The sequence below is a fragment of the Manacus vitellinus genome, unplaced genomic scaffold, assembly GCF_001715985.3.
Source record: "Manacus vitellinus isolate BGI_N305 unplaced genomic scaffold, ASM171598v3 scaffold_3_pilon, whole genome shotgun sequence".
NCBI lineage: Eukaryota > Metazoa > Chordata > Aves > Passeriformes > Pipridae > Manacus > Manacus vitellinus.
Genome location: NW_021940535.1, coordinates 20,607,892 through 20,635,890, shown reverse-complemented (window position 1 = coordinate 20,635,890; position 27,999 = coordinate 20,607,892). Strand labels below are relative to the sequence as shown.

The 27,999-nt window shown below is 41.3% G+C and overlaps 1 protein-coding gene across 1 annotated transcript; it reads left to right on the top strand.

Annotated features, from left to right (window-relative positions):
- PLEKHA8 (pleckstrin homology domain containing A8) lies at positions 1-27,984 on the top strand. The gene is made up of 13 exons (XM_025895397.2): positions 1-112; positions 778-933; positions 2,605-2,729; positions 4,149-4,307; positions 5,212-5,252; positions 5,939-6,096; positions 8,612-8,771; positions 9,176-9,261; positions 9,884-9,942; positions 11,238-11,368; positions 11,871-11,941; positions 12,946-13,007; positions 27,877-27,984. The coding sequence occupies exons 1-13, from the start codon at positions 91-93 to the stop codon at positions 27,949-27,951; spliced, it is 1,305 nt and encodes a 434-aa protein (XP_025751182.1). The 5' UTR covers positions 1-90; the 3' UTR covers positions 27,952-27,984.
- Positions 27,985-27,999: the final 15 nt, after the last annotated feature.

Below are 27,999 nucleotides of genomic sequence, written 5' to 3'. Positions count from 1 at the left end.
CAGCCTCGATGGTTTCTCCTCTGTGGTGGCATCCTGTCCTATTATGACTCTCAGGAAGATGCCTGGAAGGGTTGTAAGGGAAGCATCCAAATGGCCGTTTGTGAAATTCAAGGTAACTAATATACAGTAACACTCAGCTGCATGAAATTTGTCTAATAATGTTGCATTCAAGATGAGATTTCAGGTGACAAGAGCTATTGGGCAGCTTGATTTCTCCGGTATATATTTGTGGGAACTCAGTAACTTGACCTATATGCCAGTTTTTATTCCATAGTATTTTGAAAATGTTGAGAGAGCTGCAAGCCCCAAATATCATGGATATTCTACATGCAGGTGGGTCACTGTTTTTCTTGAGCTGCGGTGGAACATCGCACAGCTTCAAATAACTCCTCATAAGCACAAAGCTGAAGCTAGAAATGTGAATAATAAACTTCAGTACTAGGTCTGCTCATTCATATTGGATTATTTCCCACATCTTTGAGGTTCAGTTACAGGCTGGAAGCCTGAAAGAGAGGCTTGACAGAAGAGGATGCCCTTTCCATAAAAACTTCCAGATGATACTGATCACAAAACTACCTTTCATAGCCTTTTGTCACACAGCTGTACACGTGTGTCCTGTCCATTCCCTTACTCTGAAGAGAAGTCATACAATGGTAGCAGGAGAAGTTGGAGCTGTAGGTTCCTCTCACTACTGTTTGACCTGCCACCTAACATATCTGTTGAGATATTTCATTGGGCTGGGAAGGGCCAAGGGTCTGAAATCTATGTTGCTTTCAGTTCATCCTGCAGATAACACACGAATGGACCTGATTATCCCAGGGGAACAATACTTCTATCTGAAGGCAAGAAATGCAGTTGAAAGGCAAAAGTGGCTGGTTGCACTAGGAACTGCCAAAGCCTGTCTGACTGACAGCAGGACACAGAAGGAAAAAGGCAAGAACACCCTTTTGCTGGCACATGCTGTTTGCTTTATATTTCCTCATCCTTGCCCTAGTGTATGTACACAGAAATGTACTAATGGGAACATTAGCTAAAAATCTCAGGTGTTAACTCCCAGGACAGGAATTTGCAAACTTTGGCTTTTTCTTAAAATGTACTATGTATAAATCATGTGAAAACTGTGTGCTGGTGGATTCTGTAAGTACAATGAGTAAGTAGCTTCTGACTGTGGATCACTGGATGCAAAGTGTACAAGAATGTAAAACCCCCACCTTCTTCAGCTGTCTGAATATAATGACCCAGCCTCTCATACCAGTGTCTCTTGAGCTTTGAAGTTCCTCAGACCCTTTCCTTCCACATTCTAACTGGGCTGTCTTATGCACTTCAAGAACCCCTTGGCAATTAGGAAAAAGTTTGCACTTGGTTCCAAATGTGCGTACTTGTATTCAGAAACTTAAATCTGACCATGGTGAGACTGTGAAAATTAATTCACCTATCTCTTTGCTTTCACCAACAATCTCACTTTCACCCCAGTGAAAACCCCTGTTGCTTACAAGCATGGCGTTATGGTGGGTGTGAGACCTCATACCTTAACCTTGTGTAACCTCAGCACAATGACTATGCAGAAGATGGGAAAACAGCAAATTATTGTTAATGTCCTGGGCAAATGCAGGGGGTGGTGAGCACTTCATTCCCTTGAGGTGAGGAACTGCTTCTCCTCTTGGCCTTATGTGCGTCTTCACCAGGCTTTGCATCTGCTGGTTCAAACTGAATCAGAACTGAGTAAAAGATGCTACTGTAGGGTCCTACACAAAGTGGGGATCTGATGCACAGTGCCTAGAAGCATTAAAAAGTTGTATCCATAAGCTGACATACAGTAGCACATGGTATAAAGCTACTGATGTATTTGCATAGCTAAACCACGTTAATCTTATTAACAGACAATTTATTTTGTAGTTCTGGGACTCTGATGTCAAAAAAAAAAACCTTCTGAAAAATCTCAGATTGACCATTAGTCTTATCTGGATTAGTCTGCTCAGTTCTGCGTTCTCCAGTGCAGGAAACATATGGGTATACTGGAGTGAGTCCAGCAAAGGGCCACTAAGATGATTAAAGGCATATCTGGATGGGAGAGGATGAAAAAGATGGAGCCAGTCTCTTCTCAGTGAATGAACAAGAGCATAGATTTTAATACAAGCGACTCCATTGAGACATAAGCAAAAATGCTTATATTATGAGGATGAGGGAGCACTGAATGGTTACACAGAGAGGTTGTGGAATCTCCATCCTTGGCAGTGTTCTAAACCTGACTAGGCATGGCCCTGAGTAACTTGCTCTGGCTGACTGCTTCGAACAGGGGAGAAGGACTAGCTGGTCTCCAGAGGTCTCTTCCAGCTTCATCCATTCTATGATTCAAGTGTGCGTGTATATATCTATATTAAAGTAATCCTTTTGTGTTGGACAGGATGCATCTTTTACATCCAATGTTTTCTACCTACAACCCTATCTAAACAGTGCTATTGCTTGGACCTTAAACTACTTTGTGAAAACAAAAGTTATATGTAGGGAGTTTATGCTGTTTAAAAGACCCACTACAGTCAAATGTTGTGTACTTGCTTGGCATCAAATACAGTAAATTTAACTCTTCTTTTGTTTCACTTTTAGAGTTCACTGAAAACACAGAAGCCTTGAAGACTAAAATGTCTGAACTTAGACTGTACTGTAACCTCCTTGTTCAGCAAGTGCATAAAACGAAGGAAGCTAGCATTTCTGGTGTGTCAGAACCAGAGGTACAGCTCTTTTTTTGGTGCAGACCACATCTGTAAAGTCTTGAGCATTGTGAACTTTTCTGGTTAGCCAGTGTAGTATTCACTCACAGTTACTTAATGCTGCAACCTCTTTCTGCAGAGATCCTGTGGGAAATAATGTGCTCACACAACAGTTCTTGTTTAAATAGAGTAATACTCCATTGTTGCAAATAACTTGCCTAGAGTTGGGCTAGCGAGTAGTGAGATGAGATCTGGTATCTATTATGTAGACAATAACATCTCAGTAGGTGATCATGTGTATAATGGATCAAAAAAAAAGATCTTTTATAAAAAGATAACTTGCAAGAAGCGCACATTTTTCTGTCCCTGAGTCTAATATCCTGCTCAGCAAAACACAACCAAAACTATTAGAAGGTCAAGAGATGATGCAGACCTCAAAAGAAACAAAATTGGTGTAAAGAACTACCTAGTTACCCTCACTTAAGTTAAAGTTTCAAACCTTTCAAATCTTCCTGACCAAAGAAACCTCATTTAAGAAGGATCTTCTAGTGACAGCAATCTGCCCCTTGCTTTGAGAGAGAAATGTGTGAAGAGGAATGCACTTCACTTGCTAGAGAAGTTGGTGTGGAGTTCCAGGATGCCTCTCACTGGACAGATGGGTCCTCGGGTGCAGAACAGGCAAGGAAAACACCTGAAAGTTAATCATTTGTATGTCCAAACAATCTCTGCAAAGATACTTGATAAACTGTTTCTGGTGAATTAAAAGACAGTACAGAAGCATGATGTAGTTTACAAATGACTAAGAGGCACTGTTAGAACTTGCAGCTCACAGGTGTTGACCTGTAATGTAGTGTTTATCCAGCTTGTATTTCATGCATCTGGGGGAAAACCGTCTTTCCTACTGACATTTAACTGGAAAGATTTATTGCTAAAAGCCTTTCAGCATCAATAACTGCACTTCACAGAGATGAAGAGTATTGTGGTGATGTGATATTTCATTCTACCCTTTTTTCAATTGCCATAAATTTTTGTTCTTGGGATTTTTGAAATTATTATCTGCAGATCATCCTGTATCTATTTAATTTGTTTAGTTTTCATTTCTCCTGTCAGTGGTGTTTTTTGGAATGCTGTTTTTGAATGCATACAGGCTTAGTATTTCGTACACTTCTAACACCAACAAGATAAGTAACTAATAGGCATTGCTTTTAAAACACAAACATACTGAGCTTGTTGTACGAGAGGCTGACAAGTGGTAGTGCTGCGAGGGGACATAGCCCCAGTAATATGTGATGCCAGTTCTCTAAGCAGCTGACATATTGAATTTTAATTCATGTTAACTAGAAATCGTGACTGTGGCAGCTGTGGGCTTTGTAGACATTAGTTGCTCCAAACTGATCTTATGTGGTAAGTCCATTTCTTCCAATTGATTTCTTCCCACAGAATGAGATTGATATGGGAGCTCTGTTAAAATCAACCTGTGACACCTTCCTGAAGACTCTTGAAGAATGTATGCAGATTGCAAATACTGCCTTCACTTCTGAGTTACTGCATCAGACCCCACCTGGATCCCCAAATTTAGCAGTTCTCAGAACAAGCAAGGTAACGGCCAGTATCTTCTTCCCTCAGCCTTGACAGGGATGCTAAGGCATCCTTTTCTAAAGTAGCATTTCTAGAAGTAGGGACTGTGTTAGGGAATGTGATAGCTAGTAGTCTTACACTGGACATACTCTGCCATTTCTTATGGTTTTCAAGCAACGTAGGGCCATTTTTAATAAGCAGTGACTGATCTCTTAACCTTTAACGTACGTGAAAGTTATTAAACATTAACTTTCAGGGCCCGCAGTTCCAGGTGCAGGCAGTGATGTTTCAAAGTACCTTGGCTTATGGCAAGTTCATGCATTGTGGAAGCTCACAGCAATTATAACTCTGCTAAGCTACGGCAGCATCAGATCTGTGGTAATACGCCAGTGGGAGCTGATGAGCTTATCTCTTTAATGACAAGGGCACTTCCTTGAATCCTGGATCCATAAGTACAGGCACAAAACTGGAGCATCTCTGGCAAACTGGAGGTTAAGGTGTATGTAGGAAGGTAGATGCTTGACTGCATCTGAGAAATGATTACCATATCTGGTGTCTTGGCCTCATGTTTTTCTGGTTTCTCATAATTTTTTTTTTTTAAGTAAGGAAAACATTGCAAAGGAAACTCACTGCTTTGTTTCCTTTCCATGTGCTGAATGGTGTCTCACTTGACACTTCCTAGCTAGGTTCTGAAAGAAATCTTTTGATTTTCTTTCTTTTCCTTTTTCTTTTTTTCTTTGCAATATTGCAATGGTATAATAATATAGCACCTTTTTCACTCTTGTCTGTATACAGTCTCCAGGTCAGAGAATTAGTGAGGGGTTTTTTTCTGACTCCAGCTTGTGTTTGATAAAATGTGAAGTTTGAGATGCATGATACAGTCTTCTTTCTGTAAAGAATATTCTTCCTCCTCCATATCTTTCAGGTAAAGCACTCTGTCTTGTCCAGTCACACCTCAACAGAAAGGTATAATAAAAGTCTTTACTGTCAGTCTCTTTCTAATCTGTTTTTGGTAGTGTCCTTTCCTTTTTTTGCTCTGCTGTTACTAGTACTGGACGCAGGCAGAACTGTATCATTCTGAAATGCATACTTGGAAGCAGATGCAACAAAAGGGATTTGGCTCACCCACTTCATGTCTCTTCCATATCAGCCCTTTCCCTTTTATTTTTCTCAGCAATCCACTTGGTTGACTCACAGGTCAATCCCTGTCCAGCTCTCTCCCGCTTCAGTGCTCATTCCTGCATTTTAGGTTCCACTTCATAAGTTCATAAAATCCTTGATGGTGAGCAGACTATGATTTGTGGAGTAGATGGCAAGGATATATATCTTTAATTACTAATGAGGAGATATTCTATTAGTTACAGTACCTGCCTGTGATTTTCATTTTTGTAATTGTATTTTTTTGATTATGTATCTTTTTAATAAAGATCACTGTAAATATATTTGAACTCTGCAAGCTGAGACTGAGTTGCTGCAAAGAGCTGTGTGGTTCTTTTTATTATTTTAGACAAGTCCTTTTGCTCACAGCAGCCTGTGACAGCCTATAATTTCTGTCAGCTATTTTTCTCTTACTGTTATTTGCTTGTATTTACAGGAAGAAGCTTACCAAGCAATGCTTTATACACTAACTGTTATTCTTTCCCTTTCTTCAGGCAGATGGAATTGAACCCCTGTGAAAATGGCTGTGTGAAAGCAGAAATTAACCATCAAGAGCAAACGCTTATTAAAAGTCTGGAGTGTTTAAACTTGGAAACAAGTGAGGGGAGCAGTGATGTTTCTGTTGAAGATCACATAGCAGAGGATTTGGCAGGTAATTATATGCACTGTCTCTTATCCAGGATCATTACTCTGTAAGTGTGAATGAAGGGACGTGTAGGCTGCCTGTGAGAATACCAATCCCTTGCTTCCCCAGAGAGGGAATATCAGTCTGTTTCAATCTGGTATCTGCCCTCTGTGAGTCTTCTGAGCATAACTCCTGCTGCCCTTTTTGATGGTTTACTTGAGACTGAATGGGGAAGGAAATTAAAAATTCTTTTTTGGACAGGCTGAGGCCCTCCAGATGCTGATTGACCTATGAAACAATACAGCCTGGCAGAGATTGGGCTCTTCTTGCATTGTGGACAGACACATTATACCCAGAGGCTCTCCTCTGGGAATCCTGGCACCTCTGCTAGTATGTAGAGCTGTAGTGTCAGAAGGAGGACATTGAAACTTTGTGTGCCTGTCTGGGAGGGCTTGAACTTGTAGTCACTCTCGATTGCTCTGACAAATCTTTACAGGAAATTAACCCTTTTTCTGCAACTGAAAATGTACTAGGAAGCATCTTATTTTTTCCATTACCTTAGCAATAGCATGAAACTTGAATTTGTGCATGACTTCAGTAAAATACTGTTGAACTAAATCAGTAATCTGGAAAAGTCTATTTAAGTAATATGATTTCTGCTCAACCTGTTGAATGGACTGTACCATTCTTGAGCAGTAGCTTTCTCTGCCTGGCTGTTATTCCAAAACATATATATGCAGTCAGTGAATCAGCTGAAGTTTTTAAGCCCAAGTTAATGATCATACTGATTTTGCTCTTACATGAGTTCTCTTTGGAGCTTTTTCCATTTCCATGGCTGGTATCATGTAGTGTGGCAGGTCCTTGCAGAATAACATACGTGTGTTACCATTTAGCATAATACCTCAAGAAAACAGCACTAAAGCAAGGAGATCAAACTAATTCAAGTCAGATTGTTGGTGTCATTTTAGCTACTGTGATTCCTGTGCAGAAAAGAGAAAAAACTACCTCCTCTTGCGTACACACATGTGAGTTGCAGGGGTTTGCTGGCAATACAGGGTGGAGTTAGGGTGTGCAGTGCCATCTGTATGGGGTGAGCTTACCCAGCGAGCCCAAGGGCTTTTTCTCCACAGTGTCTGTATCTTGGTGCTCCTGGGCTCACCAACTCTGCTCTGTCTCAGATGCTTTTCCCTCTCTCTCCCTTTTATTAAGAGCAGTCAGTCTTTAAAAATACTCAAGCACTTAAGTCCTGTAATGAGTTTCTGTATGTCATTTAGGGCTTACAGTGTTTGAGTTTGAAATTTTGGAGGATGCCAGGCTTTTTGCATAGCACTCCTGTGGACTCACTGTGGACTTGGGCTGTTTCTCTACTCACCAGCCTGTGTGTCTTGGTGAAGGACACATCAGTGTCATCATTCAGATTCTAGTTCCTTAGGAGAGACACTTGGATTGTTAATGTCAGTGACATCTGAGGCCACTTTTATTCTGCCCTGAGGAGAATGGCTCAAGTTTCATTGCTGCTACTGGTGTGAGTGGTTCTTTTTTCATGCAGCACCAGGCTTATTCAGTGGTTCTGCAAGTGTGCTTTCAGATGTCACTTGAAGGAAGAGAGTTCCTTGCAGCTTGATCCCTTCAACCAGAAGCTCAATTCTGCTTCAGGTTTCTCTCTAAACCTCACTGACATTTGAAAATATTTCTTTCCTGGAGAGACACATTCCCTGTGAAATCTTGGATCCTAGTTGACAGTCTTCCAGCAAGATGTGCTGTAGCCATAGCTTGTATGCTGCAGATGCTGTGAATGTATTGTTTTTGCTTCTTGAATTGTTCTAGAAGTTCTCCATGAGGTCAGAAGGTCTTACCACCTATGGGATGTATAAGGAAGATTTTGTCTTCCTTCAGAAGTGCTTGTGTAGTGCTGTATGTATTTGAAACAGATGTACTTGACCCCAAAGAAGAAATAAAATAGATCACAGCAGGGAAGAGGCACATGGATCTTTTTCTGGGAAACTTTAAAGATATTCGTGGAAATGGGGGAGAACATAGCAGTCTTTGATATCATACCAGTGTCTGTCTAAGCAGCCAGTTTGCTAACTTATCAGAAGGAGCAAGCAAGTCACTGTTATTTTTTTTGCTTTTGAAAATGCACTGTACACTTTAACAATACTGGGAAAGTTACAGCCACATGAGAAGTAATCTTCCTTTCAAGGAGAGGAGTCTGCTCCCTGCTGCACCCAATCGCTTCTTCAAAGCTCTTCTCTCATAAGGCTGTCCTTGCTGAGGATATGTGGGCTCACTTGCATTGGTGCCTGGTGCTTGGTCTGTCTGATTAAAAGAAATGAGGAGGGAAATGTTTGAAATGTTGACTGAGCACCCAATAGACCTGTAGTGAGAGTCATGGTGCTGGCAGGGAAGCTTTTGAACTGAATGATGCAGATATTCAAGTGCCTTCCTTCAAATAGGAGGGCATCTTGAAGAACAGGAATAACAATATGGGTATGTAACTGGGTTTTTTGTCTGTTTTTCTTCTGTTTCCTGTAAATGTTAGGCATTAAAGAAGATGGAGAGGACAAGCTGCAAGCTGTAGAAAGCTATGCTGCCCACAAGTTGTTGCAGTCGGAAACAAATTCTTTAAGTAGATTGACTCCGTGTGAGGAAGACAGAAATGAAAATGATTCTCCAACCTTCTTCAGTGTCATGAGCAATAGGTAGAACAGATTTCGATTAAAAGGATTATTGAAACTTTAAGTCTTTAATTTACTTATTTTTAAGACTTTTCTGTCTGTAAAGATGTATTTACTGAGATTATTTAACAAGACTGCTTACAGCACAGTAATTAGAAGATGATACCTTTTGTAAAATTAACTGTACAGGATGAAGTGGGAGGTTTTTCCTTGTTTCTAATTGCAGGTCTTGCATGCACACCACAAAATGTGTATTTTCTGCGGTCAGTTACTTTAACATAGTGAAACAAAAGCTGTGTTGGTGGTTTCATGTCTGTAAATTTTACCTCTATGCAAATGACATGGACAGGAAATGTAATTTTGGCATTAGAAGTTATACAAAAGGAATTGTGAAGGTGACAATCTTTTCTGCTTGTCCTTGGCACCAGATTCAGTGATATTGAACTTCGGGAGGAGGAGGGCATACCCACAGAGGAGTTTCTGGAATCATGTTATGCAATTGTGCCTGTTCTGGGTAAGCAGCTTCTCTTCTCCTTTTGACTGCTGCCAGCTGCGAGAAAAGGTGGAGCTGTTAGTTTAGAAAATTTGTTTCTTCACTAAAGTGATATAGTAGAAACAGTATCAGCAGAGTCAATTTGATTGGTACCAGAACATGTTTCTTACTCCTTGGCTTTAAAGAGAATCCACTCTCATTCAGGTGGGACCCATGTATAAACAGCTTGGAAACCCGTGGTCTGTCTGGAACAGCAATTTCTTCCCCTCAAAAGAGCAGCATAGATACCTCACACATCCAGTACAGCTGCCAGCACACCATCAGCTGTAATCTGTTTGATTTTTCCAACAACTTCTGTCACCAGCTAGTGCAGACCCCTGCCTGCATCTAACAGTGGATGTGAGGTCCCTGTGAGCATGCACCCTTTTGAAGACTTCCAGATTGTAGGTCAGAGTGTTTTAATGCTGGTACTGACTGAGGTGGACTGGTTGTACACCAAAGAAAAATTGCGTTTGCATCATTCATTTACTATTCTCCCGCCATTTAAAGCATTGTTAAGACAGTAAATTAAATTAATTGTTTCCTAAAACATGAGGACTGGAAAAAGACACAATTTTAAAATATGGCCTTTTTTTTTCCCTAGACAAGCTGGGACCAACTGTTTTTGCTCCTGTTAAAATGGATTTTGTAGGCAACATCAAGGTAACAGCTTGTTTCTAGCACTGGTTTTTGGTTTTTAAGCAAAATATCTATTTTAGGCACTAAAGCTCAAAAATATGTGGTAGGAGTCAATAGTGGTAGGCTATTTAATATTTGATAATGTTACCATCTGTCAGATCAGAGCACTGAAATGCCCCTAATTCTGTTCTTACAGTACATGCTGTATTTAATAAATCCAGTTGTGTCCAAACTTATAAAAATACTTGATTGACTGCCAAGTAAAACATCTGTTACACCTAATGAATATGACTTTGATTCTGAGCTGAACAGGTTTGTGATGTTAGCAATACTGACTTTAAGCTGTAAAACAAATGGAGGGGAAAAAAAACCCCTTCGCTAAGCCAAGCAGGAGGAAGTTAATGCATTAAGAAGCAGTTTCTCATCAGATTGGGGCAGACCCTGCAGTCTTGGTTCTTGTTCTGGAAGTTCTTCCAGCTTCAAGAACCTTCTGCAAAGGTTTGAAATACTGGTTATGAGACAAAATGCATTCATAGTGAGACTTTTCATAGCTTTTCTTTCAAGTAAAAAAAAAAAAGAAAAAGAAAAAGATATCTTCTGAGTGTGTGATCAGGAACATTATATATAATCAGATTTGTTTAGCATCAAGTAAGAAAGGTATTTGGTTATCTTCGAGAAGGTAGCCACTGAAAGACTGAAAATAGAAGAGAGAAGAATCATATTTAAAAACTAAACATTGAATATTTATTGTGAACTGATAGACAGCTGCTCCTTTAATGTAGAAGACAAGTCTGTTTATCTGCCCCTTATATAATGTTTCTTTTGTTTTTGTGAGGAATTGTGTATAAAAACTTAGAAATAAATTGAAAACATGAGCATGCCATTGACTGCTAAGTGTAATTGAAAATTTGCAGCTTAGCAGTTGTCAGAAGGTAATCTTGCTGGTAGTTGAAGTTCAGGACAAATGGGACTTTGCTTGGAGAGCATATTGAGTTAACTCCTTTCCACCAGTGTGGAGGATGTCATGTGAACCTGAAGGATTTTGTTGGACAGAAATGGTGGGTGCCATGTAAATTTTTGACCGAGGTGCTTTATTTTGCTTGTGTTAGCCAGATGGCTGACCAGATGTGTCTGGAGTGGTGCCCTGGCCTGGCGTGCCCACCTTGGCAGCGCAGCCATGCCATGGGGAGTATGTGACATGCTTGTGAATCTGTAGTATCTCTTAGCAGGAAGGAGTCCTGGTTAATGGGTGGTATTTATAGGACAGGTCCCTGTTTGGTCTTAAAAGCCTGAAGCTTTATCCGTTGTATTTTCTCCAGAAAATAAACCAGAAATTTATTACCAACAAAGAAGAGTTTGATACCCTTCAGAAGATCGTGCTCCATGAAGTGAATGCAGGTGTAGCACAAGTTAGAAACTCTGCTACAGAGGCTCTCCTGTGGCTGAAAAGGTAATGACCTCATATCTGCATACATTATGAACTGCTAGGATGCAATGAGAGGTCTTTCATCACTGCAAGCTTGTGTACATGGAGCAAACTGATTACTTTCCACAGGCTTCATCAATCCAAACTGGCCAGGTTCAAGATTAATGTGTTGTCTGTGGTTGTATCACTGCAACTTTGCCAAAAGGCCTGAAAAAGCAATTCCAGAACACTGGGGTTTTTTCCCCATGCAAGTGAAGTTACAGTGAATGACTAATCCTTCTGGGCCTGAGCATCAGGCAGATGATTTCAAGATGCAGCAGAAATGTTTAGCAAAGTTTTTTTCCCTTGGGCTGGGAAAGAAGCTGGAGGAGGTGGCTGCATTTTTTTGTTCAGAATGAAAATGACTCCTTAATTCTGAGTTTTATTGCTCTTCTGAGTTGTATTGCAACTTTGGGGGCTTTGTTAGACTTTGGGTTACTTTGTTATAAACGTGGTTTCTTTTTATTTCATGGGTTCATCCTGACAGAGGCCTAAAGTTCTTGAAAGGGTTTTTGACAGAAGTGAAGAATGGGGAAAAGAATATCCAAACAGCTCTGAGTAAGTGCCAGTTGCTTTATTCTTCATGTACTTCTGAATTTACATACTTGGCTACTTTCCTCCTCATTTAGAACCTGTATTTTCTTTTCGTCAGTGACAAGTGATGCAAGTAGTCTCTAAGACCTAACATTTTTGAAAGCACAGGTTTTTTAAATGGTTGCCTTGGGATGGGTTACTAGATAAGTGGTCAATGTTGATTTATTAGCAGATAAAGATTCCTGTAACTGGCATACTTTTGACAGAGGAGACAGTCATGTCTTAGGGAACCAAGAGCTTTGTCTCATTCCACTTTCTCTACTAGTTTGCAGCAAGAGTGCTCCCAAATTTGTAATTACTGTTTTGTTAGTTTGTTAGTTCCATGTGAGATTGACCATCACTCTTTGAAATCACCTCTTTGCCAGTATGGCTGTGAATTACCTGCATCCATTAGAAGGGAGTTTGTAACAGAGAAGAAGGATTTTTTTCAAGTGCAGAACTTCTGACACTTACCAAGGCAGGCTAGTGCAAAGGCACAGCAAGTATAAAACAAAATATAAACCCCTCTTAGACTTGATTTGGTTATTCCTGAGTAAGGCCCTCTCTGTATGCATGAAACCTAATGTTATAATAATCCTTTAAAACAGCTTTGAAACAGCTTTTTTTAGAGCTTTTTATTTTACCTTCTTTTAAACAGCTAAGCAGTCACCCTATAGGATTAATAAAATGAACTACTGCACTGAAGTATGTAGCAGCTCTAGGAAGTGGGATTGTAAATACACTGCTACCATATGTGGGTGTTAAACACTATGGAAAGTCAAGGCATTTATTTGACCTTCTGAGTCTGAAGGCTTCGGCACTGAATTACTCCTTGAATGGCTCAGTGCCTGCAGCAGAGCCATGCTGCTGGTTTTTTCCCACTTTTTCATTCCCTTAAATATTCATTTCTAATCTCTGAGATCTCTTTGTGATGAAGACTTAAAACTGCCATACATCTATGTCTTGATTTATAATTTTTTTTCTTTAAGACAATGCTTATGGAAAGACATTACGGCAGCACCATGGTTGGGTTGTCCGGGGGGTCTTTGCGGTAAGTATTTACCCTGGTCGCTGATAGAGCTGGGGGTCTTATTCATGTGATCATATGTTGTGTAATTAATAAACTGTATTAAAATTATTAGATTCCTTTGCCAGAACCTTATTTTCAAGGTGAGGATTGTGGTTATCACTGTTTGGTCTTAGGCTTTAAGGATGGAACCTGCTTTCTGGAGATGAAACAGGCAGATCGCACTTGCATGCACACTTTTTTATTATGTGTTTTTAAGCACAGTCTTGCAGGGCTATTAAAGAAAGAAATGAAGATTTGAAGTTTCTTTTTTTAAGATTGATCTGTCTTTGAATATGAGCATTCAAGAAGGGTTAGTGCAGAATGTGTGGAGAGTTGAAGTAGAATATATTGGCTAGAGAAAATTTTTCATCCAGTCTGGCAGCTCCCCCTTGTGTTTGTCCCTGGGAAAATTATCACTGAAATTACAAAAGGAAAAAGGAAAACCTCGTCCAGGCAATAGTGACTTTGACTGGGAGAAAAAGAAATGCTGGGGAAAACTTTCTAAAAACCATTTTGAGAACTCAGTGCTGAAGTGTGTGATGCTGGATTGGGACCTTCCTTAACAAACTGTACTTTATTTAGGGTTTGCACTTAATAAATTTTTAATGTATGCTATTTATTTGTACAAAATATGATACACAGACACTTCATAAAAATCAGGCCTCTCTGAAGATGTCTTAAACTGGGGATCTACACAAAAATAATAACAAATAAAAATGAAATAGCTTCCCTCATAGTTAAAATTCTTAACATATGCACGTACACATAATTAAATTAAAGCTATGCAGTCTGAGTGCAAGGAGGGAGGTCTTAGAAGTTTTTTGTGGCTTTAGTTGTGTTTCTTTTCCTGTTCTATTTTGCAAATATAAAAGCTTTGGTTCCTCTCCCAGTTGGCTTTAAGGGCAGCTCCAACGTATGAAGATTTTGTGGCAGCTCTGTCTGTAGAGGAGTGTGATCCTCAGGAAGAAACATTTTACAAAGGAATGCAGAGGGACCTCAACATTTACTTACCAGCCATGGAAAAGCAGCTAAATATCTTGGACACTCTCTATGAAGTACATGGTTTGGAATCAGATGAGGTGGTATGACTACAGCAAGACCACATCTTAAAAATTCAGGGACTGTGTCTGTTAACAAAGATTTCTTCCATTTTGGTTTTTTTCGGACATCATTTCTGTTCATTGTATCTTTTCAGGTGGGAAGGGTGTTGTGATTGTTTTGGGGGAAGATTGTGTGATTTTTATTTTTTTTGTTATGCTTGTTTTGCATTTAGATGCAGAGGTACTGTTTCTCTTTGGGTCATAACTCTGTCTGTGATGAATGTTTCTGACTGTTTCTCTTCTACCTGTGCACTTCCTCTTCTCTTCACCTCATAAAAGTAACAGAGCAGAATTTGGCCTTTGCTCCTGTACCTTAGGAGAGACCTGCATGTGCAGCAGAGCTGTTGTGTGTTGTCAGCACAGCACCCAGGCAGGCACTGCTGGTTCTTCCTCTCCCACTCCCTGTGCCCGCTCCCTGCCATGGTGTAGGAGGGCAGGGGTAGTGAGCGTTATTGTTACCGTGGTAGCAGAAGAGAAGAGCAGCTGAACACCAGCTTCCAATGCAGTGAGTTTGTCCCTTAATTTGGGTTGAGGCTTTTTAATGCAAATACTTAAATATTTGCATTAAATAAATATTTATTAAAGTAAATAAATATTTTAATCCAAATGTTACAGACATCTTCACCACAGATGTGTGTGACTGGTTGTCTGAGCAGCCCCAGAAACCAACCTTTGAAACAAGGTGTTGTGTTCCTTGACCAGCTCCCAGTGTGTGCCATGGTTTCCCTGTCAGCTCCTGCCAGTGGACCACAAGAAATTTGCTGCCACAGACTGACAGAGCCCAGCTAATTTCAGCAGTGCTTTACATAAGCATTTGAAAATCATGTCCATCATCCTGGCTTATTAAGGTTTTGGTGGGATTTTCTGTTTTGGGTTTTAGGGGTTTTCTTAAATCAAAATCACACAAAACCAGAATATTTGCTTTTAAATTGAATACAGCTAGCAGTTCAAAAAGCAGATATCATTAGAATCCTACCTAGGCTGCCAGTATGGGCAGAAACTTCATGAAAGTGGATGTGAAATGAAGAAAGTGTAGGGAAGCTAGAATTTGTGATGGAGCTACTATTACACATTGGACCAATTACAAATCTTGACTTTTGAAATTATTTAGAAGTGACTGAAAATTAAGAAAGTAAGGTTTTCCCTTTTTCCCATTTTGCCGATATTGATAAAAATGTGCTCCTTAGCATTGCTGCTATTAAGAATAATAAAGAAGTCCTTTTAGCTAGTGATTTGGTTAAGGACTGTGGTAATGAGGTACTTAGAATTAGTAAGTCTTTGTAAATACAGAAGTCAGTGTTGCCATACTCACAGAAGTAATACTGGCTTTTGCTATGCTAAAAACCATGTTGTCAGTAAAATGAATGTATGGCAGACCTGCTGCCCTGCATTGCTCTGTGACAGGAGCCTCTCTCCACACTGAATACTTGATCTTTTCTAAAGAGCCTAGCATTGTGAGCTTTAAGAAAAGCATATGATACTTGAAGAAAAGGCCAACATCACACTTGTATAAAGAAAGATACCAAGACTCTAATTAGGCATCTTATAGAATCATACAATATGCTGAGTTGGAAGGGACCCATCAGGATCATCAAGTCCAACTCCTGGCCCTGCACAGGACACCCCAAGAATCACACCATGTGCCTGAGAGGGTTGTCCAAATGCTTCTTGAACTCAGACAGGCTTGGTGCTGTGACCACTTCCCTGGGGAGCCTGTTCCAGTGCCCAACCACCCTTTGGGTGAAAAACTTTTTCGTGATATCTAACCTAAACCTCCCCCAACTCAACTTCATGCCATTTCTTTGGGTCCTGTCACTGGTCACAAAAGTAAAGAGATCGGTGCCTGCCCCTCCACTTACCCTCGTGAGGATGCTGAAGTTCACGAAGAGGTCTCCCCCCAGTCTCCTCCAGGCTGAACACACCACGTGACCTCAGCCACTCCTCATACAGCTTCCCCTTCAGACCCTTCACCATCCTCATTGCCCTCCTTAGGACACACTCTAATAGCTCAATATCTTTCTTATATTGTGGTGCCCAAAACTGCACACTATGTTCAAGGTGAGGCTGCCCCAGTGCAGAGCAGAGTGGGACAGTCCCCTCCCTGGACCGACTGGTGATGCTGTGCCTGATGCCCCCCAGGACACAGCTGGCCCTCCTGGCTGCCAGGGCACTGCTGACTGATAGTCAACTTGCCATAGACCAGGACCCCCAGTTCCCTTTCCTCAGTGCTTCCATTCAGCCTCTCATTGCCTAGTCTGTACACACACCAGGGTTGCCCCATCCCAGGTGCATAATCCGGCATTTGCCCTTGCTAAACTTCATAGAGTTGTCATTGCCCATCTTTCTAATTTGTCAAGGTCTCTCTGCCGGTTCTCTCTGCCCTCAAGGGAATTGACAGCTCCTCCTAATTTAGTGTTGTTGGCAAACCTAGTATACCTTTGAGTCCTGTGTCCACATCATTAATGAAGATATGGAAAAGAAGTGGGCTGAGGATGGAGCCCTGTGGAGCCCCACTAGTGACCAGATGCCAGTCTGATGTTACCCCATTCACTATTACCCTCTGTGCTGGACCCATGAGCGAGTTGCTCACCCATCACGTTTACATGGTTATTTAGTTATGTGCTGGGCATTTTGTCCAGAAGGATACTGTGAGTGAGTATCAAAAGCTTTGCTAGAGTCCAAAAAGATTACATCTCCTGGCTTTCCTAGATCAGCTAGGTGGGTTACCCTGTCATAGAAGGAAGTCAGGTTCAACAAGCGGGATTTTTGCCTCATGAAATCATGCTGGCTGTGACCAATGACTGCGTTGTCCTCCAAATGTTTTTCAATACCTCCCAGAATAATCTTTTCCATAATTTTACCAGGCATTGAAGTGATGCTGACAAACCTCTAGTTTCCGGGGTCTTCCTTCTTCCCCTTCTTGAAAATCAGGAAAATGTTTGCCAGCTTCCAGTCAGCTGGGACCTTTCTGGATTTCCAAGACAGCTCAAAAATCATCAAGACTATTTAAAGAGTGTGGCTTCCTTGTTCTGTCATTTTCTCTGAGTTGTGCCTATGTGTAGTCCCTACATAATCCAAGAGGGATCAGCAGGAATCAGGTTTTAGTTTTTTGAATTCTTTTAAATTAGGTAGTACATGTTTTGAGTACAAAGTCAAAACTTTTGACCAAAGCTCTATTCAATTATTTCACTACGCCCAGTGCTAAAAATGAAGCAGAGGGCTTTTGGTATTCAGCTGTCTGCTTCTTCTAAGAATGAATACAAAGAAACCACCACTGCAGTAAAACAACCAACTCTACCCTCTGTGGTTTCCTCAAGGTTTTCAGCTGTCTGTGGGAAACTTTGCCCTAACAGTTTTTAACTTAATGCTCTGGAAAGGTAATGGAGACCACATTTCCACAAAATATCAGCTGGGTTAAGGGGAGACCAGGAAGAGATCCCTCTTCTCTAGAAATTAACTGTCAGATCATGATGAAAATTGACTTCCCTTTTTGCTCTTAAATTTTTCCAGTAGCAGGAAAGTGTATTCAGCACTTAAAATATTTGGAGGTATTTTTGAGTTTTTTGTTGGTTTGTTTTGGTTTGGTTCTTAACTATGAGGAGAACCACTAGTTTTTTAAGTGTGCTTCAGACCTGTTGTTTGTTGCAAAAAATCATGAGGCTATATTTCATAGGTAAAGAACTTAACCGCTAGCTTCAGCAATTACTAATTTCTTACTCTCTTCCATCTTCTAAGAGAGAGCTTTCTACACTGCGTATCTTCTAATCAGCGTGGCATCCTGCCTCAGAGCAGGCTTTCCCGTCTTGCCCTTCTGTGTAAAATTGGTCTTTCTGAACTCTGGAGTTGGTGCTTAAGAAAATTCTTAGGAGACCGTGGCTTCAGGAAACCCCTGTGTACTTGTTGTTAAATGGGGGACTTTCAGAGAAGGAATTGAGCAAGGTCTCCTTGCCTTCAAAACTTGCACTTCACCATGCACTGCTCTTGCAGGGCGTTAAGCACTTCAAGACTTACGAATGCTATCTTTGCAGTCAGACAACCACTGAGAAAGAAACCCATGCAGTGTGTTGCAGAGCTGAACTCCAGGTTGTACCTTCTAAGGATGCAATAGATCAGATGGCCAAGTGGAAGCAAATGCACTGCTAGACAATGCACCTTCTTTTCCTGTGGTGTCAGTTTGGCAAGCAGAGTGGATGGCTTTGGATTTTAATAATTGTAGAGAACAAGCAACTAGTTTTTGGCCTTCAGATTTAGAATTGGAGAGAAGGTCGGTGTTTCCTGTTTGATTTGTTTGGTTTGTTCATTAGTTAGAGTTGTTTTCTTTGTTGTGTTTGTTTTGGTTTTTTTTAAAGGCTGACATTTATGAACAACTGACTTGCATACTGGTAAAGATCCATATGACTTAGATAACAGCACCCTTGCTCTGTATACTTTACATGAACTGCTTTGGTTTCTTAAATTACGCTAAAGTTTTGCATCCCTTTCCTTTAGAAATGCTTTTGGCTGTTTCCTGCAATGTCTAACAGTTGCATATTCTCAGGGATTTTACTTATCCGTGGTGAAATAAGAGTAATCACAGCCTTACCATAGGGGGAGTAAGGCTGCTTTTTGTGAAGTTAGTGTAGCTGAGTGTAGAACTCTGATACAGCATATGACATGGGCAGTGTCTGTCCAGTGCACATCCTTGCTGAGACATGGTAAATCCCAAAGCAATCTGATAAAAGTGCTATCTAGTACTGAATAATGACAGCATATTTGAATAGAGGTTATGAACCCATCTTTGTTACATAGCATCATTGGCATTAGAGCAGAGCTCTCAAGTAGTTCCAAGTTCTGTTAGCAATGGGATGCTTTTATTTATTTTATTTATTTTATTGTTAATTTTTTAAAACAAACTGTGTTTTGGAGCCCCCTCTGCTATTTTAAGACACCATACTCACTTTCCTTTTGAAGTTCTGTGATGTTATAATTCTAGAATATGAACTGCATACTCAAGTGCTTTGGTGTAAACTTAAGCACATCTTGACACTGTTATACCGTGGGTCTCCCTTTAACAGATGCACTGAAAGTTAAGGGCCATATACCTTCACTTACAAGCTTTTTGTAAAGCATCATCAGGATATAGGCTACAGCTGTTTGCTTTTAAAATGTTTCATGGTTTGAAAAGGGTCACTTGGTTGACTGGATGTATAAAAAGTATGCCCAAAATATGCTCCAGTTGTTTGCAGCGTGCTTTGGCAAAGGGGTGTGAACCATTATAGAAAACAGTGTTGCATATGTCTCTATGCTGAACCTTCTAACCCTTTCCTTTCGTTATCACTTCAGCTTTTGTGAAAAGCTTTAAAGAACCTTTCAGACACCTGGAAAGATCATTAGCATGTTCCTACCCAGCTGCCTTTTCCTCAGCCTAGTATTTTCTTTCCATGCACTGTCCTCTGCCTTACTATCAGAGCTGTTGCTGTCGAAGCATCTCTCTATAAGAATGCAAAGCAGGAAGTTTTGTGAGGGATACAAATATAAACATGGAAACTCAGAGCTGAATTCTTTGGCAGGCAATGAGGCATACAGATGGAGAATGTGCTGCTTTTCTCTGAAGTTTCACCCTGAGTTGACATATTTTACCGGGAAAACCACACTACTTTAAATTTGATTTCATTAATGAAATTTAAATTGGGGCACTTCAGATTTGGAAGTTCTGCCTCATAGAAGTGAAAGCACAGGGGTTTTGGTTTTGCTGTTTTATTTTTTTTATTATTTAATTATTTTTTTTTCCTCTGGCCTGCATAGTGCAGATAACATAACAAAAAATAAACAGGGTGGGGGTGGGGATAACAGAATTCAAGCCTTGCTTGCACCTTCTGTAGCCCCTGGGTGAATGAAACCTGCAAACTACTGAATGCTCTAGGCAATATAAAATCACCCTTGTGCATAAGAGGTATCATAGCATATTTTGGCTCTGAGTAAACCCAGGCTGTAGCTGATGCTGCTCACAGCTTACATGAGGATTTAAGTACTTGCTTTGAAGTTACATGTCCATAGTATGCTTCACTTAAACACACGTTCACTTAAACACACGTGCACCATCCCACTGGCATGCAGTTTTTCAAAATGTAGTCTTTGATTGTCATTGTTAATATCCCTTCCTTGGTATAGGATTTCTCCCCCCCCACACTCCAGATGTGTTAAAGGTTTCATATTTTTGCATATGAAACATCCTTGTTTTCATTTCCTGATTTCTGTTTAACACTAAGTGTGTTAACTTTCTTTTGCTTTGCAGCATTCGAGGGGTCCAAAATTTGATTCCTTTATTTAAAGCAATTTTGAAAGTTTGAAATTTACATCTACTTGAAACTAAAAAATTAAATTGCATTCCAGAGTACAGGAATCAAACTGAAAACCAAGGCAACTTGCTTTTATGGTTTCCTGTTTTCTTTTTTCAAGCTAATTTTGGGCATACGTTTTATCAATGTCAAGCTGAGCTTACTGCAAGTCTTACTTTACTTACTAAAATGCATTATATACATACTGAAATACATTGAAAGATGAAGAGAAGGTATATTGCCTCACACTTTAAATTTACTGAATTCTAAGGGCTTGTTTATGCCCACAAAATCACCTCTCTGTATAAGCATGACACAAACTGTGTTGTCATAAGCAGTTCAGTCTGAAATACTCTGAAGTTTCCAGTCTGCATCATCTCTCAAATCATACAGCATCTGTCTCTTCTTTTGGAGCATTGTTAAGACTTTTGTCAGACTTTTATATTATTTCATTATAATAAACTTATTTTAAATAAGCATGTTTTAAAATCTTGTTTTCTCCTTGCATGGATTTTGTTTCTTTTATTACAATATAGGGCCTATGGTGCTCTTAAAGAGGACTGCATCTGTTCTGGTTACTGTGTGGACAGTCAAAAACAGTATGTTTCTGGTTCACAGAAACTACCTATAGGTATCTTTGTATGAAGAATGTTGACACACATGGAGGCTGTTCAGATTACGAGAATAAAAACTGTGTCTGGCATATGATTGTGGGTCCCTGGCCAGTGTAAATATGTGAAGATTGTAGTTACAAAACCTAACCTGGCAGTGTGACAGGAATTTCTGTTTTTATGTATTATTCGTCCTTCTTTTGCATGGTCTTGAATCTCTTCCATAGAGATTTCAAAGACTTCAGAAACTCCTGTGTGGTTGTCTTTAGATGCAGATGAAGACTAGTGTTCTTTAATGCGGGTGTAACATCTCCCTTTCTTCTCTTTTCTTTCTTTCTCTCCATATAAACAAGCGTGGACCTTACAGCAGATCTGTGATACCCAATCATGTCTCTCTAGCAAGGGCAAGTACCTCTTTTAAATGGCAACAATGAGTTGGAGGTCTGGGACCCAGCAGAGGCATTTTCTCAGCTGCAGAAGAGCAGATGAGACAAGTCCCTGCCTGTGTCTGACCAGCCCTGTGGCAGGGGAAGGATGCATGTATCCTGTTGCAGCAGCACTGCTCAGCTACAGCTGGCTGTCTCCCATGGGATACAAGAAACTTATCCCTTCTAATTGCAGTAGGCCCCAGAGCATCATCCTGCAAAGGTCGAGAGTTGCTTTTGCTTCAGCAAGGACTGAGCTCTGGCAGGAGCCTCAAACACATCATTACTGTATCTCAACTGCTGGGCTGAGCTGGCGGGTAGCTGGGCACCTCAGCGAGGAACTAATAGTTCAGGAAGCCTTCCAGGGCAGAGGTCACATTCCTCTTTTACCACTGCAGGGTTTCATTCATCTTCTCCTTCCTAAGGAAATGAGCAGGTTATCAGTCATGAGACGCTGTCAGTTCCAGCTAAATAACAACAGTTGTGTTACTGATGCATTTAGAGGTTTCTCTGAGACCTGTCTTGGCCCTATTCCATGGGCATGTGGAAATTACTTGTCATGTTCATTGCAGCTATGGCACATATCGCTTTGGTGGCTCTCCTGAAGCATCAGCTGTGCCACAATCAGAGTCCATTTCACTTTCTGGCCTGGCAGCTCCTCTGAAGCCACGCTTTTACATGTCACAGTTAGATGGTAGAGCTCTGTCCTACACAAAGTCAGCACTTCTGGTGTTGGTATCCACGCTGTCTTACACTGCAGTAGACAACTGTAGCTTTTCACACCAAAACAAAGAGGGTGTACATAGAGCCACTGAAAGAGGTAGAGTCCATCAAAACTTCCCTCACATGCAGTGTTAAAATGAACTCTTTCCTTTTCTCACTTGAGATCACAGGATGATGTTCTAGCAGGAAGACGAGGTTTTAGCTTTCCATACAGACGTGCAAGAGACAAATTGAACAAATGTCTCTTTTCACCAGAGAAGCAGTGATTTGCAACTTGCTGCAGCCATGCAGACAACTTCTTTCCATTGACATTTCTGGACTGGAAGAGGAGGAGGGATATGTTTGGGGGCCATCATGTATCACAGTGTCCAGAGACCTGCCCCTTGACTGTCAGTACTTTGACAAAACCCACAAGCTAATGCCTCAAACCCGGCTTCTACCTGTGAGCTGCAATACTGATTTGCCAACCAGCACTGTAGTGCTCTATTTTACAGCTGAAATGTGTCCATGAGCAGAGGGAGCAGGATATGTTGGCTGTGGCAAGGGGGTCTGCAGCTGTGCGGAGGGACTGTGAGCACAGTTGTTGGTGTCCTCTGCAAAATGCCTGTTCTAAACAGCCTAACACAGACCAGCAGCACTTCACAGACGTGTTCTAATAGAAATCCCATACACAAAAAGATACCTCCCAGGGAAGTGTCACCTCACTACAACTTCTGCTGATTAGGAAAAGCAAATCTGTTGCCATTACAGGATCCCAAATGAGTATCTTCCCAGGGAAAAACCCCATCTTTGACAGTTTGCCATGTTAGTTAGTAAAGGTCAGGAACTGTGAGAGTAGCTGCTAAATTCCTGTCCCTCCAGAAATCTAGATCCATGGTTCAAAATTAAAAATGCCGTGCCGAGTGTTTAGGGTTCATAGGAACATATAGGTGCTGCTGTTAAAATAGAAAGGTCAAAGAGGACACATTACATTCAATAATGATCAAAATATTCATTAATATTGGTTTCTTAGGGTTCTCCTATATGGATAAAACCTATGTTTTCTAAATTTAAGAGGAAAAGGTAATGCAAGCTCACAGCACTAAAGCTATGACCAATGCAATGAGGCAGAGTGAAACCTTTACTAGGTTGGTTTCTCTTTAGCCCATCTGAAAACCCTGCTATGCTGGGGGCAGTGTGGGGCTGGCGTGCAGCTTTGCAGCCTATGGGAAATACAGTGCTATTGAAATGCAGAATATGGGCCCATAGTTCAGTGCTACAGCAAAACATGGAGTATAGGTTTTAAACTCCAGTTTTATGTGTTTATACAAAGTTGTTCCCTGAACTGTAGCCATGACAAGAAAAGTTTTATCATGTGAGGACTGGTGGAATATGTGTCAAGCACAAGTACGAGGACTAAGAAAAGGAGTTGCAGGAGATACTGCAGTATGTCAGACACTTCTAGACATTGGTGCAACCAAACTAGGTGTCTGTCCATCTGGAATATTTCTTCCAAAATATTACCATGTGTTTTTCAATATATTGACCCAAATATATGTGTTAACAGATATTTATTCCTCTCCTTTTGTGTCTAACACAGGTTTTAGATTTGTTTCTTGTGTGTTACCCTTAAAAAAAAAAAAAACAAATCAGTCTTAGAAAGCTTCCCTGCCCTACCAGAAGCTGCACTGATGGTAGTGCAGGCTCAACCCCCAGCTTTGGGGATTAGGGTAATAGGCTTTTCCAAGTTTTGTTGTGTTCTTGCATTCCCCTAACCTTCACCTTATACCAGCCTATATTACTTTACTGGTGTTCTGGTAAAATCTCTACAAGGTCTTCCATTGTTTATCCACTTCTTTAGCGAGATGTCACCATTAGTGCAGGAGTTCTGCAGGCAGCAGGAGAAGCTGAAATTGGCGATACTCGTTTCCTTCCAGAGCTGTCAGCCAAGGAGTCACTAAGATGCTGCTTCCCTGAATGGGTCCTGGTGCCAAGCAGCAGCATTTGGCCACTTTCCAAGTGTGTATCTAACTGCTTTCAGCAAGATACACTGGTGTGTGGCCTGTGCAAAGTCCTGCAGTGATACCAAAGAGAAAACAGCTCACTATTTTCTCAAAATCAAACAGATCTGAGACTTCAGAATGCATTTTGCATCAATTTGTTTTTACCAGGGCTCCTGCTCCAGCTATGGCATTCTGCCAAAATGATTTCCAATCAGTTTAGCATCTGTTTCCAGTGTTGGTATCACCAGCTCATCTGTAGTCTTCAGAGACCCGACGTGCCTCACATAGTTTCCTTTCCTATAGGTCATAGTTTTCCACTTGCTTTCTTGCTTAGCAGCTGGTACCCAACCTCCTTCCTGCAGGCGGGAGGAAGCTGGTACCGTTCAGCCTGCGCAGCCTCTGCTGTGCTGCCTCCCCTCGCCCACCCTGCTTGCTCCCCAGCATGACATTTGAGCCGTGGTCTCAGGTATTCGACACTCACTGAGCCCGACACTCCACGTCCCACACACTGAGCAACAACCAGCTTTCAATAGGCAGCTTTTTGGGGTGTTTGCAGTGGGGTGCTATGGGTGTCTCTGTGAAACCTGTGCCCCTCTGAGCGCTAGTGTGACTGGGAGAGCTTTCTTGCCAAAAACACAGTGGGAGACCCTTGTCAAGAGAAAGAGGCCCACTCTCCTGCACAGAGCTTCATTCTGTCCCCCTGGCCCTGGTATGAGGCACTGACAGCCCTGCCTCAGCAGATGTGCCAGCCAGGCACAGGAACCTTCTTGTACATGCTTTTCCCCTTGTCAGGAACACACTGAATGTTCCAGTCACTCATTGGATCCTGCCAGGACATTTATTTTTTTCAATCCAGCTTACTGAATTCCTTTTCCCCACTAGTCTGTTAAGGATCTGTATTCTCTCACCTTTAAATTACAGTGCATTCTCAGTATATAAATAGTCATTGTTACTTATACTGCCTCATGCTTCATCAGTCACCTTGAGCAGGCTTCTCTCCCCTGGGGCTCAAACCAGCCCCTGGACAGAATCCAGGGAAAACCCCAGACTATTTCAAAGCATTTGCTTCTTATCAGCCAGCCCAAAAGTTTCTTCATAGAGCACTTTGTTTTCTTATATCAGTCTTTTACTTGTGTGGAGAGTTCATACATCCAGGCTATGCTTCTTCTGAAATAGAACTCTCTCTTGTCCAAGCTCTTCCGCTTTGGATAAAGTAATTAAATATTAATTTACATTTTCTTAACCCTATATTATTAGGCAATGTTCACAGCCTGTATGTACCTGTTATCCATACAAGGAATGGATTTATCTGTCCACATTTGTATTTTTTTCGTCCACTCACCATCTCAAATGGAGCTCTGCTTTCTGCTCTATTGATAGAGATGCCTAAAAACGCATAAAAGCAGGATATTCCTGCACAAATAGAACTTTTAAAACCAGTTATTTGTTATCACCCTTTTTATTAAAACAGAAAGAAACAACAAAATTATCTGCTGAGAGAGTCCTGGCTTAAAGAACTTTTCTTACAAAGTTTGGAGAAACCAAGGGAGGGTCTGGAAAGTCGCCTTGCTTTATAACCCTAAATAAATAGACATGTATGACCATCTTGGTAAATCACAGCTGTCAAGCATGTGTCTCTCAGCCTCAGTGACAACCTTCAGTTCAGCCACAAACGGTGAGGGTGTGGAGGAGAACTCCTTCCACTCCCAAATCCCGGTCTATACATCTGCCATGGATACAGCAGTGAAACTTGGACATGAATGTTGCAAGGAAGGAGAGAAACCTGAGCCACCTGGCATCACCCTACAGTGCTGCAGATGCCCACGGCCTTTTGGGGGGTTTTGCATGTCAAGGGAAGCTTTACCTCTCTTTACCCTGCAGCTAGAGTCCCACCATCCTCAGGGCTAAAAAATACAGGGGCAGTACTGGTAAAGAGAGGATGGGTTTCCTCTTCCAAATGGCCTAAGAGACTGCTGAGTGCAGAAGAAATAATCCCATTATTTGCATGTCCTTAGGGCTTGGTTCTTCCTTGCCTGTACCCAGTACAAACTCCATAATGTCAAGCTATTTGCCCCATGGGCCAGTCACAGCAATTCAATCCTCCCTGCCATGTGGTTACTCCCTGACAAACCTACAGGACATTGCTTATCAAATAATGTGGTAGTGTGGAGCAGAGAACAAATATTTGACATGTTTAAATTAGCATAACAGCTTGGTCTCAGACAGTTTAACACAGAGCTTGCTTACTCAAGGCAGCAACAGGTACAACTCTCCAGGCTTTATTTAGAAGCTGTAATCCTGCAGCATTTCACACTAGATAATGTCTTGCTAAAAAAGTCCTGGCACAGAGCAAGCCTCTTTGCCCCTCACTGCACCCACCAAGACCAGTGAGATGGCCAGCATTACCCTGCTGGTCCCACACCTCTGCTTTGGGGTTGCTGCTGGGTTTGACAACTAATCTCTGGCCAAATGATGGCAAAACAGTGATGTGTCCCTACGGTCACCAGATGGTTTATGATGGTTTATCAGAATGTAGTGGAGCATGAAAGCTTAAATCCATCTTTTTATTGTACTTTACAACCAGCCTCCCTGTGGGTCTTGGCCCATAATATACACATTTCAACAGACCACTTCTGGGCAATTCAGTTGCCTGAACTATTCCTTGTTTCTTGCCTCTAATCAGTCATTCTCCCCTTTAAATCTGCTAACAACTCAAAACCTAAGGAATCCTCAATATTCTCTTTCTTTGCACAGCCTGTCTTCAGAACAGTAGTGCCAGGTAGGTAAGATGTCAAACCCATCAGAAATTTATAGAAGAAATTATATTGCTATAAACTGTCAGCATTGCCAGTTTCCTCTGCATTCCATTTGCCAATCAAATAACCTTCAAGAGGAAGGCATCGGAAGGACCAAACATAACGTGCCCCAAATGTCTCCCAACTTATGCATGGTAAGTTTTGTTGGGGAACGTGGCTAATTGAAATGAGAAGGGCAGCAAACAACGGGAGCTCTTCTCTTCCAAACAAAATTAATCACTAAAATGTTTCTGGACCCCCATGATGGGATTGGGGAACAGCTGGGGTCCCCAAGGTATTCTCTGCTTGTTCCACCAACTTGGAGATGCTCTGCTTAAGAGAGCAAAGGAAAATAAATGTTACATACCTGCATCTCCAAGTCTTAAACCAGCATTCAGTAGTGGTTTGGTGGAAAATACCATTGGGTGCCGCTTCCTCCTGGAAGGGTGACAGTGAATAACTGTCAAACCCTCCTTCTCCAGCCCCTCACCTTTACCCTACACAGAGGATGCTGCAGACCCTGACAGGACTCTGACTACTCTCCAAGATGAATCTTGAAAGCTTCCTCCATACCTGGCACAAAGGTCAAAGACATCTTACCATGGGCTTGAATTTAATGCTGATGTCAGTTTGTTCACTTATTAAATGGTGACACTTTAGACTGGCTAAGAGAGGATCATCAGTTGCTGAGTTTCTAAATATACTAAACATGCTGCTGTGTGTGTAGGTTAATGTTACCTTCTCTTCCTCCTGGCTGATTTATTGTGCCATTAGCTCAGATTCCTGCTCTGTCAAGCCTCTGTGTTTGTGTTGTTGCACACCAGTCAGGCAGGCTCCCAGCTGCACCTGCAAAACAGCTCAGGGAGTGCTTTGTCCTTTTCTGTCCTTTGTCCGGCAGGAGATGCCACCAGTACTGTTAGCCCTGGGAACTGCCCAGCTGACAGCTTTTCCTGAAGAAGATGAGATGCTCTGATGCACATGTGGTGGCATGAGGCCCCTTCCCACTCTGACCACAATGGTG